The following is a 14,709-nucleotide window of genomic DNA, read 5'->3' as shown; positions in this document are numbered from 1 at the left end:
AGGGTCTTACACGGAGAACAAGAATGACGTCGCTAACTCTATCTGACTTCTGCAAAGAAGCTGTCACACATTCCCCTATTCAACCTCTCTGTATTCTTCCTCTTTTTTCCTCTGATCTTTGAATTCAAACCAAGAAGACTTCAAGTAGAACAAGATGAAAAAGAAGAAGAAGACGAGGAACTGTCCAACAGAAGAGAGAGCAGAGAGAAGGACAACAGTGAATTGCTTCTCATTCCTGAGAGAGAGAAAAAGAAACGAAGAAGAGATAGAACGGATGAATCGCGATGGCATCTCGAAAAACAGAAAACCTTAAAAGATTCCATCGAACGTAAAGCAGCCTTGCAAACTTCCTTCCTTAGTTGAGATTGATGAAAGAGGTGTGGAGAAAGAACAATGTCTTTCTGAAGAAAACCACAGAAGAGAAAACAATCCACTACATAGATAGATAGATAGATACTAGATCTTCTTGTGAAAAGAAACGTGAAGAAGGAGTGTGACTGACAATAGGACCGAAGGACATGACGTTTTCATGTGTACATGCTCGAACTCCATAGGCTTCCGATACACATCACCGAGATCTTCTTTATCTTTCTACTCTCTTTTCTGTGTCCGAAATGCAGATGATATCCTCTTCCTTGTCTTTGGTCTCATTAAACTCGAAATAAAACAAAGTACCGGCCATCCTTCCGTAGAGAACAAGTTGATCTAAGATCCCGTCCTTACATGTTCACGGCGGGTCTGAAAGAATGTGAAACGGGGGGCTAGAAAAACAGAAGGAAAGAACCGGATAGAGAAACAACTGCCTTTATTATTGTCTGTCATTCATCAGTCCATTGAAGTTTTACTTCTCCTGCTTCTTTTTTTTTGACCCTCTCCCCCTTTTCTCCCTTACTTTGACTGACCGTTCCTATCTCGACAACTTAGGTGAGAGAAGAGACCATTGAAAACGCCAAGAAAGAAGGAAAGAAAGAAGAGATAAACAAAGAAAGAACTCTTTCGATGAGGAAAAGAAAGACAAGAGAAGAAAACGATCAGATCTGCTTATCATCCCCCGGTCTATCTTCTTTCAAGATCTTTTGAACAGAAGACGAGAAAACAAACTCTCTGTGTCATAAAACAAGAAAGACTGAATGACTGTCTACCTATCTGTTCTTCTGACAGCTGAACGTACACCGCCAGGAAGTAGTACGAAGTAGAAAGATTGATCGACCAAGACGAGAATGGATGAAAAGAGAATTAGGTGTGAGAAACGAAAACAAGATGGTTTACTTCATCGACATGAAATGACATGATGGATCATGAAAAATGGTAGCTGAAACAACATCAAAGATAGACATTCTCTAACTGCATGAACCGTGTGAAAGCTTGCCGACAACGTTCTGACAACAGACGCCACTCTCCGTAGAATTTAGGAGGACGGTGTGTGGTGTCCTCACTCCTCTGTTGGAAAAAACGACGAATTCTGTTCTGCTGAATTACAAACCGACATAGAAAAGAAACGATCAAAAACCTGGATAAAAAGACACCACCATTTCAAAAAGAAACGAGAAAGACCTACTCTTTTTGAAGTAGAGGGGAGAATCTTGAGGTTTGTTTGTTCTTCATTCCAAAAACAAGATTTCCTCCAGCCCGGTGAGAGGCCGTTCTTCCCTTGATGAGAAGAAGACACGGACGGATTGACAAGAAGCGTATCCAAATGTACATAGCCGGACAGAGTAAGACATAGAAGTACGTGTTTCTCTGAACCTCGCTGTGAGCCATCCAGGGAGAGAAGAAAGGCTTCTCGATTAGTTGAAAGACTACGCAAGGAGCACCCTTTCGTCTCGAAAGAATAGGACCGGAGAAGTTCTTTGGTATGAACACCCGTTCTTCAGAAGATTTCTCTAGGCTGTCAAGAATTATAAGCCTTTGGTCTTCGCCCTTGCAGGACTAGTCTTTCCTTACGAGACGTCAGAGAGAACGTCATCTGATCGGGAGAAGATGTAGTCGGGAAGGTTGATGGGTAGATCACGACGGTTGTCCGCAGATTGGCAGTATGGGTGAAGTTTCGTGTCGATGAGAATTGCACCCTTTCTGTCTTTGTCTTCAGACGTGAAAAGACAAGAAGGAAGACTCTGAAGTAGAATGACGTGCGTGAAGTGAAAAGGGCGGATTGAGAAGGAAGTCGATGCCGGCGTCCAGTTGTTCTTCACGCCATGCGGAAAACAAGCGATGAATGTCTTTTTCCTGTGCAGAGTAGTTGGCTCGCGAGTTCTTGTAGCTTTTCTCTTTTTCACGGCTTGTAAACAAGCATCAAAGAATCACAAAGGTTTCTTCTTTTTCCTCCGTCCTTTTGAGTCCGTTTCTATCGGAGCGGCGTCCATTGTTCGAAAGACTTCCTCGCAAGTGAAGTGATTTTTCATCTACTCTGGAAATCTATTTCTTTTATTTCAGTCTTTATCTTTATCGTAAACAGAGCCTATCTGGTAGTAGGATTCTTGAGTCTTCTTTATTGAAGAGCGAATAGATGTCACCGTGCTGAGGGAGATACACGGCCAGAAGCACACCTTCCCGGGGCCCGGGTATCACCATAGCTCGGGTAGAAAAAGTAAGAAGACTTCTCGAAGATCTCTTCGAACAGATTAATCTTCCCTGGTAACTCATCAGTCTAGCCAGCATCATCCTACAGCGAACTGTTGTCTTTTTCGCAACACGAAATCTGAAAGACTTCTCTCCCTCTTCTGAGGTGACTCCATCGAGGTATGTGTTACATGTCTTTGCGCGCTTGCCAGTAGCCGAGCTGAGAGAGCGCTGGTACGAGGTCTGCGCGTTCAGTTTCTCCTTCTTGCGCTTAGCCGTCATACTCCTCATGTATAGTCAGATGCCCGTCGCCTCGAGTGTAGTTGTAACAACGAAAAGACACATGCAGGAGGATCTTTCGTCTCGCGGAATCACCACCCAAGTGGAAGGTACGGATACCGTGGTAGACGAAAAGCCGGACTTGAAAAAAATCCTGTTTATTGCGGAAGTTGCGAGCGGTAGATAGACAAAAGTAGAAGGCAATCTAACATGTTCACAATGTGCAATCTCTCTCTAGGTTCTGTACACTAAAGCAGCCTTACCGGTTCTCATTCGTACATTCGGCGAACTCGTAGAAGCTCGTTTCTCTTCCGATCCTGTTTTCTCACTTACCTGGACCTGAAAAGAACCAGCTACGAAGAGCGGCCAGTGATACATCATGACGAAATCCGCATGTACAACGGTGGCAAAGACTTTTTCTTGAAGGAATGTGCGGGCGCCTTGGAGTCGGGCCACCAGAGGCATCGCGTATGTATGGCCGTCTACATCTCAATAGTCTCTCTATCTCTCTCTCTATATATGCAGATGTATAAGCAACGACTAGAAAATTGTGTATTGTTATCCCTTTTATCAAGTTAGTTGCTGGGGTTTGGTCTCTGAATCTGCTAAGCGTACATACTTAGAGAGGAAAAGCGCTCACCGAGACAGCTGTATGGGTGTGGGGAATGAGTAGAAAGCTGAGCAGTGATGCTAGCTAATCAACAAGACGTACAGTATCAGATGATTTTGATTCAGCGAAGCGAAGTCATATGAAGCTTGTGTTTGTCAAGCAAGATTCTGGAGGGAGCCAAGACTCTCATTGATTAAGGTGCAATCGATCTCGTCGATCGTGTTAACTAACCTAATTTCCGATAAACTCTAGCCTCCCAAAGCTTTCAATCAAGTAAGAAGGGAAGGTAGGATGTGCGTTCTTCTGAAGTTCACAGTGGGTCACTCTCTATTTGCGTTTTTTTCAGTTTCAAGCACAAACACTCTCTGTACAGCAACTGTGAGTAGAAAAGTACGAGATGTGTCTAGCCGTATAGGGGCCAGCAGGATGTATCCCCTTACGAACATAGCTGCTTTGCCTGTTTCCTAAAGAAGGTAGACAGACGCATAAGAAGAAGAGTCTCTACAGATCGGATCATCGATCATCAGTCATCTTACACACCTTTACATGGCATTTGAAAGGCTTTGCCCGATAAAGAAATGTGTCGGAATGAAGTTGATTTCCTCGCAACAGCAGAAGTCTCCTGAGCCCCATTCACGAAAGATCGTTACTAACAGGATAAGAGGAGAGCCAAGTAGATTCCTTTCGAAGACTTTTTTTCACAACGTGACTTTCTTATCAAGCAAAGACGATGCTCGAAAAGAACTCCCAGAAAGGAAGAGAGTAGAGACACGTTTCCAGGGTATACGCTCCCACTCGAACTCGACGCTAAGGAACCACGCTTCTAAAGAATCTAGCAGTTGGCGTGTATCTACATATCTCGGTACCGTATACAGACGTGTATAGATGCATCATGCATATTTATACTTCTGTGAGCCCGCAGTTACTACAGCTGTATGTAAGTAGATACATCTGTGTATGTACGGTAATACGCGAGCGGGTCGAAATACCTCGGTAACGTGGAGAGGTACTGGAACTTGATTTGCTATCGGAGGTGGGAAAAAGACAAAAGAAAGACAGGAGGCAGTCCACCTATGGCGCTCGTCTCGTGTATGCAGTTAAGAAGGTTTCAGATCTTGCGTTAAGCGGACATTGATCTGACTATTGAATGTGTAGATCTCATTCCCCGCTCTCTCTTGAAGGTGGGTAGATGGGGAATTGAAAGAGATGCATCGACCGTCATAACTGCATATATACATCCCAAGAAGGGTCTCCATTTCTTGGCCTTTTAGATTCCTTCGTGCATGCATGCATGCAGTGTCTTCCTGGTAGCCAAGGAGGAGGGAGGACGTTGTACGAGGTCCCTAAAAGATGGCATGCTCTTCTTTTTCTTTCTTTCTCTGCCCTTTATCTAGATTCATTTGATTTTTTTCTCGTCATGACTTGTCGGGGGATCGGTTTGATTTGTTTCTTTTTTTCTCTCTTTCATTGTGTACATACACCACACACACACAAACCCCTAGTCATTTGACGTGTCATTTCTTGTCTTCTTTTCCGCTTCGATTGTGGCAGATGTCGGATGTACGATGCGTTGCTAGTGAAGGGCTCCTATGTGGTATTCCATTTGTTTCTTTTCCTGGATCTCTTGGCTTTAATCTTCTTTTTTCGCTCCTTGCTTTCTCTACGAATGCCCAGCAGACAGGCGGGCAGGCTCGTTCTTTCATGCCGTTGTCATTCATCTCTCTCTTTCTGCCTGTATGGATCATACTCCTTCACTAGTTGCTCATCCCTTTTCTCCGTCTTCGTATATCTTCGCAAACGCGTGGTTTCTTTTAGCATTTCTTCTCTTTCTTCGCTCTTCATCCTCTGTCTCTATCTCCAGTCATCTGTATATCTCTTCTGTCTTTCTTTTCTGTCTGCCGTCTTTCCCACAGAAGCTTTCTATCAATTCTTCATGTTGCTCGACCAATGCTTCAACTTTCGAGACCATCTCGGAAGATCTCTTCGCTCTATTCCCTTCCATTCTCTCTTTCTCTCTCTCGGCATGCCTCTTCAACAGCCAAGCGCATGCAAACCAGGCAACCTTATCTCTTCAGAAAGGACGAAAAATCTCCCTTTCTCTCGTGGATTTCAGCTCCTAGTATGTAGCTCTTCAACGTCCATTCTTACCGTCTCTCCAGGAATACGGGAACTGCAAGAGTAGAGAGCTTCCGTGTCTCTCTCTCAATCCCTTCTCTTGTATAAGCAACTCCCACATCAGACATCTTGTTATACCTCTACATGTTTCTCTCTCTATCTCTCTCTTCTCCTCTCTCTGTAGATCTCATGTATCTGTATGCGTTTCTATAGACATACGTGCATGGCTGATAAAGCATCAGGTACAGGCGTGTCATAGGTATTCTGCTCATACCTACTATACGTACTGTGCGTAGGTATTCTTACACTCTTCTTCTTATCAACATAGCAGCAAGAACAAGGTGAGGGACCTGCAAATTTTCTTTCTTTCGAATTCGAGATAAAAAAACAAGTCGGAAAGTTTCTCTCTTCTTCCTTCCTCTAAGCACATTTCAAAAGAGACAAGTTTCGTATTCATATGAACATTGTAACCCTTCCTCTTTGTTCTCGCACCATTTTTCAGGTGTATGTACACCCTACCCTCCGGGTCTTTTTCCTCACTCATGATGCCGGCCTCATTCCATAGAACTCTGGCGTCATCATCGTCTTCTTCTCGCTCATTCTAAGATGGAAAAGAAAGAAGTCTGAGTTTTCTCTTCTTTCCTTTCATTAGATCTGTCTATCTGATAGAAAGTGAAAAGAAAAGAAAGAGGAAAAGAAGAAGAGGAAGGAGATACACAAAGGAGAGATTTCTGAAAGGTCTGACCATGGAGGGCAACTTACCTACTACCCCCCTGTCTCCCGTCTCCGTCTCGCTTCGGCGCAGAGGAGATCAGGCGAAGAGAGCTGTTTGGAACTCGTTTCTTCTTCGTTTTCTTTCTCTTCTTTTTCTGTGTTTCTTCCTGTCGTTGTATAGTCATGATGACTCCGGCCATGCAAAAGCAGGAGTCTTTCTTTCTCTTCTTCACTTTCTTTCCTCTCCAGAAACATCTTTCTTTCTCCTTAAAGGAGCTGTTGGAGGAGATGTTCCGCAACAGAGAAGGGACAATGGGAGAGAACGAGAAGAAGAAACAGAGAATTCTCCTTCTGCTGACGATGGTCACAAGAAGAGCAAGAAAGATGATGACAAAAAAGAAAGAAAAGAGGAAAGAAAAAGACACCAAGTGATAGGAGAGAAACATATGTTTGATCCGAGTGTATATACACCCGAAGTTTTGCAGGTATCATCTGAAGAACCTCTACGCTTCATGTTCGGATCATGTAATCTCCAGCCCACGGGTAACTTCACAATTCCTTTCTTTCTTTTTCGACTGCTTCCCCGCTTCTTCTCTCTTCGGTTTTCTCTTCTCTTCAGTTGAAGCTTTCCACACTTCTTTCTTCTTTTTCTTCTCTTCGCTTGTCTCGAATCGCTTTCTTTCTTTCTGTGGGTCCAAGGAAACTCCTTTACGTCTAGTTTTCTTTTTCCTTAGTTGTGTTGGTCTTAAGTACATTCTTTCTCCTTCGCTAGCTTGATTTATGGCGCATCTGCAAAGGATTTTTAACACATACATAAATAGATCCGCATACTCCTATGTATACAAGACAGCATATACCTATATAGAGAGTGTACATTCATAAACTCTCTCTCTCTGTATATGTACATATGTAGAGGTAGATAGATACATACGTAGACGTATGCAGACTGTCTTTATGTATGGAATAATCCCACCAGTCAGAGTGCTTCGGTTTCTTAAGCTTTACAACGTATGTTTCTTCTTTGCCTACTCTCTTCTTCTCTCCTTCGTTTATTCATCTATCCATCTCTTTCTCTCTATGTCTGTCTCCAAAAGCTTTCTCCAACTGATGTGGGATGCAATAGAGATAGATGGATTACAGATAGATAGATAGATGAAAGATAGATAGATAGATAAAGATAGGGTAGACAGGTATACCAAACTGCCTTTCACCCTTGTGTGACCTTTGTCTCCACTCACCACCTCGACGGCCTTCGTTCTCTTTCTTCTTTTGTTCCCCTTCCTTCGTCTCTCTTTCCAACCTCTCTCCCTCTCTCTCTTTCCTTGTGAAGGAATGTGCTTTTACCCCGTGTCACGGCTCCTTATGCCTAGTTCTTTTCTCCGTCCTTTCAAGCATGTAACTCTTCTTCTTCTCCTTGACGAGCCGAGAGGGGTGGAGGTGGTGGCTGTGGTCGGTATTGTCTATTGGTGATCTTCAGGGGGAGAGTGGCAGGTGAATGAGGAAGATCGCTTGATGTGGAGCTTTCTATCTCGGAGAAAGCCGAAGCTCTTTGCCTGGCTAGGAGATACTGTCTACGGTAAAAATAATTGATTCATCTCTTTCTTCTTATCATCCTACACGATCTCCTACCCTTCCTTTCTTTCACCGTTCATATACATATTTATCTATCTATCTATGTATACAAGCATGTATATGTGTCTACATGCGTGTGTATGTATTGACCTGACTTCGAAGTTTGTCTCCGTATATGCGTGTGAGGGAGACGTGTTTCATGCATTTTGAGAGAAAGAAACTATCTTCATCTTTCTTTGCATGAGAAGCAGAAGAGAGGTCTTTTCATAAGCAATCGACCATTGCACAGAAAGAGACTCCACAAAGAGGATGCTACTCAGAGAAACCTGAGGGTATAGATCCCCATGCATATTTCCTCTCGGAAGATTTCGAGTGACTTTACATCTTGAGGTGACGTCTTTCGTGTTTCTCTTCGTCTCCTTTTTTTCTGATGCATGCAGCTCATAACTATCGACATTTCACTTTGTCGAATAGTATTAGATGGAGGTGGAGTCATCTCACCTGGAGAGAACTTCGGCAGCGTCGACAAGAAGTCTCTCGAGCTTTCCATAAGCCTGCTCCTTTGGAGGAAATGAGGCAGGCCTTCTATAACCAAACTCATAGTATTCCTTATCAGGTCTGGACACTCTAACACTGTTGTTGATAGATACACTTCTGTCCATGTATAGACCTACATATACACTTGAGACAGATAGATAGAGAGACGAGCATGCTGGTATGGTGTGTATACAGGATCTGTATCTAGTCGGGTATGGCCCCTATACAATGGTAGTTGTGTAGACACGTTCTATGTATGATGACATGTATGTTCCTGTCTATGTATGTAGACAGGGATGTACATACACTCTGGCGTTGTTTTGGCACACATACCGGAGACGATTTCGTTGCCGGGAGATATGTTTAGGTCTTCAGGCTCATGTAGATAGATATGTTTCGATGTGTGAAATGTCTCTCGTCAAGTGTCTGTGAACATTGTTACCTCGATGATTGAATGTCTGTAAGTATATATCTGCATATGAATACCTGCATATATACACATACACATGTATATAGATGTATATGGTGGATATGTGAAGTGAAAGACTACACGAGAGATTTCGATGAGTGGCTATGAACGGGCTTGAGTAGCCTAGGAGGATCGTACGACCGCTTCTCCAGAGAAAGGGAGACAAAGCTCCTCAGTCTGTAATAAAGAGAGAAAGCCCGTCCATAGCCACTCATCGAAACCTCTCGTGTAGTCTTTCACTTCACATATCCACCATATACATCTATACACATACAGAAAGAAAGAAATAAAAAGGGAGAGAGAAAAAAAAAGGTGTGAGAAAGAAAGAAAGAAGGACAAGAAAAAGAAAGAAAGAAAGACACATGTGGTCTTGGGTAGGTCGTACTGAGCTTGAAATACAAATCTGTTTCTTCCTGTCGCTTTCGTAGATCTCTTTTTCCTCCTCTTGTTTCCTTCTTCCTCTTGTATTCTTTTCCTTCTTCCTCTGCTTTTTTCTTCTTCTTCTTCTCCATCTTTGTCCCTTCCATGGGATGATGTGAACTGGGGTGTATGTACAGCAATTCCTCAAGACAGGAGTGAAGATTGTTGCGACGTATGACGACCATGACCTTGGAGCGGATAATCCTTCGAAAAGCCATCCTCTCAAATACGGTGGGTTCTTCATAAAGCTCTTTCTTCACGGACATAGAAAGAAAGAAGAAAGGCAGGTCAAAAAGAAGAAGAGCGAGAAGAAGAAGAAGGTCAAAGTGAAGGAAGAAGACATGTCTTTCTTCTTGACTTTCCCCTTCGTACAAAGGCTTTCTTTTCAGTAGCTCCCATGCGCGTGATACAAGATGCATCCCGTGTCATAAGGTGTAAAGCTTCAAAGTGTGAGAGATAGACAGTTGGGAGTCTCTCTCTTCTTTTTCTTTCTGTAGAGGCCTCTCTACACAAAGAAGGAAAGAACGTTTTCTTCTTCCTGAGAGAAGAAAGACGGAATGTGTTTCTGTGGCTGTAGCCACATCACACATCCCATTCTTCCTTTACTGATACATATATCTCTATCAACATACAACAGTACCTCTTCTCCTTCGACTTTTTCCTTTCTTCTGTGTATTTGTAGAAAGTCGATCTTTACGTACCCGATCTCTTCCTGTCTAAAGTAGACTTCTTTTCTCCTCCTTCTCTTCTCTTAGCGCACTCAGGATAAATGATACTACCTCAGTCCCATTGCTAAGCGCTTTGCTTCTTCTCTCATTCTGTTTAATCTCTATGGACCTCGATCTCTTCTCTCATGTCGATTGTCGTTGCGTCTGTCGCTACAGAGGCGAGGGATTTGGTCCTCGATTTCTTCAACGTTGCTAAAGACTCCCCGAGAAGGTCCGTCTATTGGGATGGCATGTACAGCTCGCATAAACTTCAAGTCGATCAAGATCTCTCCTTCCGGTTTATTCTTCTCGATGCTAGGTAAGAAGACAAGTCACAAGATACAACACAGACATATCCAATTCTTTATCTATGATCAATCACTCTACCTATCTATCTCTCTGTTCATCCATCTATTATCCCTATGTCTGTATCTATGTGTCTCTCTTCTACGTGTCTATCTGCATGTCTATGTCTCGAAGAGGGCTCCTCCAGGTGCCAAAGAGAGGAGGAGAGAGAATGAACCCGTTCTCAATTTCTTCTCATTGACCATAGACAAGAGAGAGACGTCTTCAATCGTGTCGTCCTGAGTCTAAGAGAAGTCTGCTTCTACTACAGGTATTTAGTTGTCTCCTCTTCTTCTACTCAACACGTCGTCGCCAGTCTTCTTGCCCCTGCTTCCTGCTGCGGCTCTCCTCTTACGTATTTTCCTCAGCTTCTCCAGGAAACAGAAGAGAGCATAGACAAGGACGACGAGAAGATCAAGATTAACATCTCTACCGCCTTCTTCTAATTTCTTTCCGTCTTCGCATACCTTCTGTACTATGGATGTGTTCTATCGTGAAGAAGACGTCTGTCGTTTCGCTTCTCTGAGACAAGGACTTGGTTCGTCTTCACTTGTGTTGGTGTTTCTACAAGCGGCTCTTTTCATGACTATTGTGAGCTTGTGTATGACTATACTCGAGGCAATCGTCGTCGAGCCAAGGAGGCGTCTTTCTCACTTTAACTCTCTTCTAACGACAGAAGAGGGTCGGTTGTCCTACCTACGTCTTTAAGAGACAATCCCCCTATCTATCTATCTATTGCACGGCTGAGAAAGAGGAAGAGACAATCTAGTTTTTCCTCCAGGATGTATGCTGGTCGGTCTGAGGCGTGTCTACCTCTTCTTTTTCTTCATCGTCATCTTCTCTATTCTTCGTGTTGTTTCTTCTTTTCTTTAGATTCAATCGAGACTCGTGGAGGCATTTACCTCATGGAGATATCTTAGGAGAACAGCAGTGGAGATGGCTAGAGAAGGAATTGGAGAAATCTCGAGAGGATAGAGATGCCGTCACCTTCATTGCCTCGAGTATACAGATCTTACCGAGTCCCTTGTAAGCATGTGTCAATCTCTTCTTTCGATTCGATCTTCTTACATAGATCTATGAATTTCTCTGTAACTCTATGGATGTATATCGAGTTCTTTCCTGTGGAGAGAGACAAGAAGATGTCTTCGACAAAATCCGAGATCGGTCGTCCATGTAGGACAGCGTATGCTATAGACAGACGTGGAATCCTTGGTAGCCTCGTCTCTCCCTACGTATGCATCCACTCATATCTTCTTTTACCTGGGTAGTCGTATGTTAATAGGCACATATGAGTGTATACAAGATGTTTATGAGAGACCCATGCTTCACTCGAGATGGTCTATGTACTTCTCTCTCTCTTGTATATATGAGCATAGATTGGTACAGATGTTGTGCATGCAGGGATGCTAACCGCTTCTGAACAGGTGCTTCCTAAGGGGACCGGAGAAAGAAGAAGAACAAGGGTGTTTTGCATCTCTTGTGTCTCACATCTCCATACACACGCCTACGTGCCTATGCGGATAGCTTCGGATCAATACATACATACATACAGGTGCACTAGAATGTCTTCATATCTATGACGATGAGGAGGAGAGGGTACTTTGCAACTTTCACTATGGCCACAGTAGAGAGCTCCCTGCTATCCGTCTATCTCGTTGCATAGCGTGGGAAACGGCTTAGCACATGTGTATATATTATATCTGCATCTGTATCTCTTTCTCCGTACGTACATCTATCTATTTATACGACCAAATCACACGCACAGATATAGGGATATATATCTAGATAGATAGATAGATGTGTGAAGATGGATGTAGGTTTGTGAATGTATTTGTCTGTCGTTTGATCTTCTCTTGTTTTCTCGTTTTTCTTCTCCTTCTTCCCTGACTGTGACTGCAGTGTATCTACAGAAGCCTGGGCGTACTTCCCTACAGCTCGACGGCGTCTCTTAGACCTCGTCATGAACTCTGGAGTTAACATGCCCGTCCTTCTCTCTGGTGACGTCCACTTCTCTGAAATGACAGGTATACATACACAGCTCTTCTTTCCGTCTCATATATCTATGTATATTTGTATCATATCACTTAGAAAAGAGCAGATACACAGCAAGGCAGTTAGCTAGGTTGCGCACGGCTCTCTTTTGTTTTTCTTCCCTTTTCTCTTTCTCTCTGTCTTACAAAACGCAGCACATGCATGCAGACATTTTCAACTGTTTATTCCTTGGAGTCACTTCATCTTTGAGAACCGTCGTCTGGACTTCACTTCTTCTTATTCGCCTCTATCTATCTACGCAGCTTCGGCATCGCAACCTGAGTTTTCATCATCTCCCCTCCGTTCTGTCTATTCGTGTCTATCTATATGTGTCTATCTTTATCTGTGTGTATCTTTCTTTGATCTATCTATGGGCCCGTGTGGATGGCCGATGCATCAATCTGAATTCTATTTCTCTGTCCCCGAAAGTCTGTCTACTGGCGTATTTACCTTTCTCTCTTTGTATCGATGTTCCAGGTATACTACCTCCCAACACCGACGTGTCTATCTACCTGTGCTGATATCTGTCGATAGGCGGATAGATAGACATATATAGATCTACATGCATCGACCAAGAAAATCGAAAGACAGAATGAAGGAGAGTGAGTTGCGCAGCCCTGCCCTCTCTGTATGCATGCGCTTCATATCATGTCATCGCTACATCTCCAAATCAGCCTATTTGTATGTCGTTCTCTCTTTCTATACATACTAGATAGAATCGGCAAGTCAAACGACATGGCTCTCAACTCTTTCCCGTCTTCATATGTAACCGCTGGGTGATCTCCCTCTCCAACTCAGGAGCAGTAGTCGGCCTTCTCTTTTCTTGTCTTGCTTTCTCATACTTCCTTGGTGTTTCTCTCTTTCTTTCTGTCTTTCTTTCTCTCCTTGTAGGTGTTCTCTGCAGACCTGTCCGTCTCTTACCTTCATCATCTGAGGAACAAAGAAGAACATCTTCCTCCATCCGTCATTCAGACAAAGAAAACCGGAGAAGGATCTCTCCGATCGGCCGTGAAGAAGAAATTGAGAGAAGAGATACCTTCCTGACCGCTTCTTCTTCTCTTCGCCTTTCTGATGTCTCTTCAGGTCAGTGTCGAGTTCTATCCCCGTGGCAAGAGATGTCTCTTCTTCTCTCTCATTTGAAACGAGAGAAGAATCTCGTGATAAAGAAAGAAAAGAGACCTCGGTCCGCTCTCTCTCCTGGCGGAGACGTAGGCAATTTTCACTCTAAGGCAAGTCGGTCCTCTCTTACTAAAGAAGGAGAAGAGAAGAATGATCTAGAACTAAGAGAAAAAGATGCAGATGAGCGCGGGATCCAACGAGAAGAACAAGATGAAGAAGACGAAGAAGGGGAGAGAAGAAATGACGAAGAAGAGGAGATGAGGAGACACCGTCATAGTAGCTTGTTATCTTCTCTCTTTCCTAGAGCAACGGGATCTTCTTTAGAGGATGAAGATGACTTTTCTTCTTCTTCAAGAAGAAGGAGAACAACTTCATGGAATCCACCTGGTTTGCTTGAACGTCTTTTCCCAAGAATGTCTTTTCTTTCTTCTTACGTCTTTATGTATTTGTTTGGGCCGTCCATCTCCACTTCCTTTTCTCTCCTTTCCACATCTTTCCCCCATCATCTTCTCGATCTCTATCTCCACGGAGACTCAGAAGAGCAGGCAGGCACCGAAGAACAGACGGCGAGGCGGCTCCTGAAGAAGAAGAAGTTACGTGAGCTCTCTGTATCTTATCGTCGATATCACGAGAGACGCACCAGAACACATGGCAACAAAGAAATGAAAGATGAAAGCGGAGAAGAAGCCCAAGACGAGCTAGAAAAGAAGAGTGAGGAGGAGAAGAAGCAGAAACGATCTTCGCCGATGGACGGGGAGAAAGAAGAAGAGTTCAATCTTCAAGAAGAGAATGATGTGGCATCACAGAAAGATCACTTGGCGACTTCTGACGATAACGATGGAGGAGATCGAGAACAGCGACGCGCTACGAATAGGAGCAGGGGGGATAGTCGTCGCCGTGAAGATGAGAAAGAAGAAGATAGGAGAGAAAGAAGAAAACAACATAGACAGATAGAAGAAGATCTTCTTCTGTCCTCTGGAGATGAAGATGATCTAGACTGGGTGGAGCTAAGAGAGTTCACTTCAAGTGGCTTAACGCATGGAATTGAAGAAACCTTTGTGCAGGCCACAACCTTAGCCAATCTTGCCGAGTACGGCCTAAAGAAACTCTTCCCTAGGACCTCCACAGTCAAAGACGATTTCTACGGTACGATAGACAAAGACCAAACAAAACACTCACACAAACTCTTAACACATATACACACATGAAGATCTATCTATCTATCTATCCAT

The 14,709-nt window shown here is 43.5% G+C and overlaps 1 protein-coding gene across 1 annotated transcript in view; it reads left to right on the top strand.

Moving 5' to 3' along the window:
- Nucleotides 1-4,841: 4,841 nt before the first annotated feature.
- Nucleotides 4,842-14,709, top strand: part of CSUI_000542 (uncharacterized protein) — a 14,453-nt gene continuing 4,585 nt past the window's right edge. Inside the window, exons 1-8 of the mRNA XM_068060776.1 lie at nucleotides 4,842-6,820; nucleotides 7,755-7,853; nucleotides 8,290-8,465; nucleotides 9,413-9,506; nucleotides 10,160-10,301; nucleotides 11,201-11,353; nucleotides 12,227-12,351; nucleotides 13,250-14,623. Coding sequence (XP_067927244.1) covers nucleotides 6,310-6,820; nucleotides 7,755-7,853; nucleotides 8,290-8,465; nucleotides 9,413-9,506; nucleotides 10,160-10,301; nucleotides 11,201-11,353; nucleotides 12,227-12,351; nucleotides 13,250-14,623 — 2,674 coding nt within the window. The 5' untranslated portion in view covers nucleotides 4,842-6,309. The remainder of the gene's footprint in view (nucleotides 6,821-7,754; nucleotides 7,854-8,289; nucleotides 8,466-9,412; nucleotides 9,507-10,159; nucleotides 10,302-11,200; nucleotides 11,354-12,226; nucleotides 12,352-13,249; nucleotides 14,624-14,709) is intronic.

The sequence above is a fragment of the Cystoisospora suis genome, assembly GCF_002600585.1.
Source record: "Cystoisospora suis strain Wien I chromosome Unknown contig_204, whole genome shotgun sequence".
NCBI classification, from domain to species: domain Eukaryota; phylum Apicomplexa; class Conoidasida; order Eucoccidiorida; family Sarcocystidae; genus Cystoisospora; species Cystoisospora suis.
Note: the sequence above shows the minus strand (reverse complement) of the source record. Positions and strands in the feature narration are given on the sequence as shown.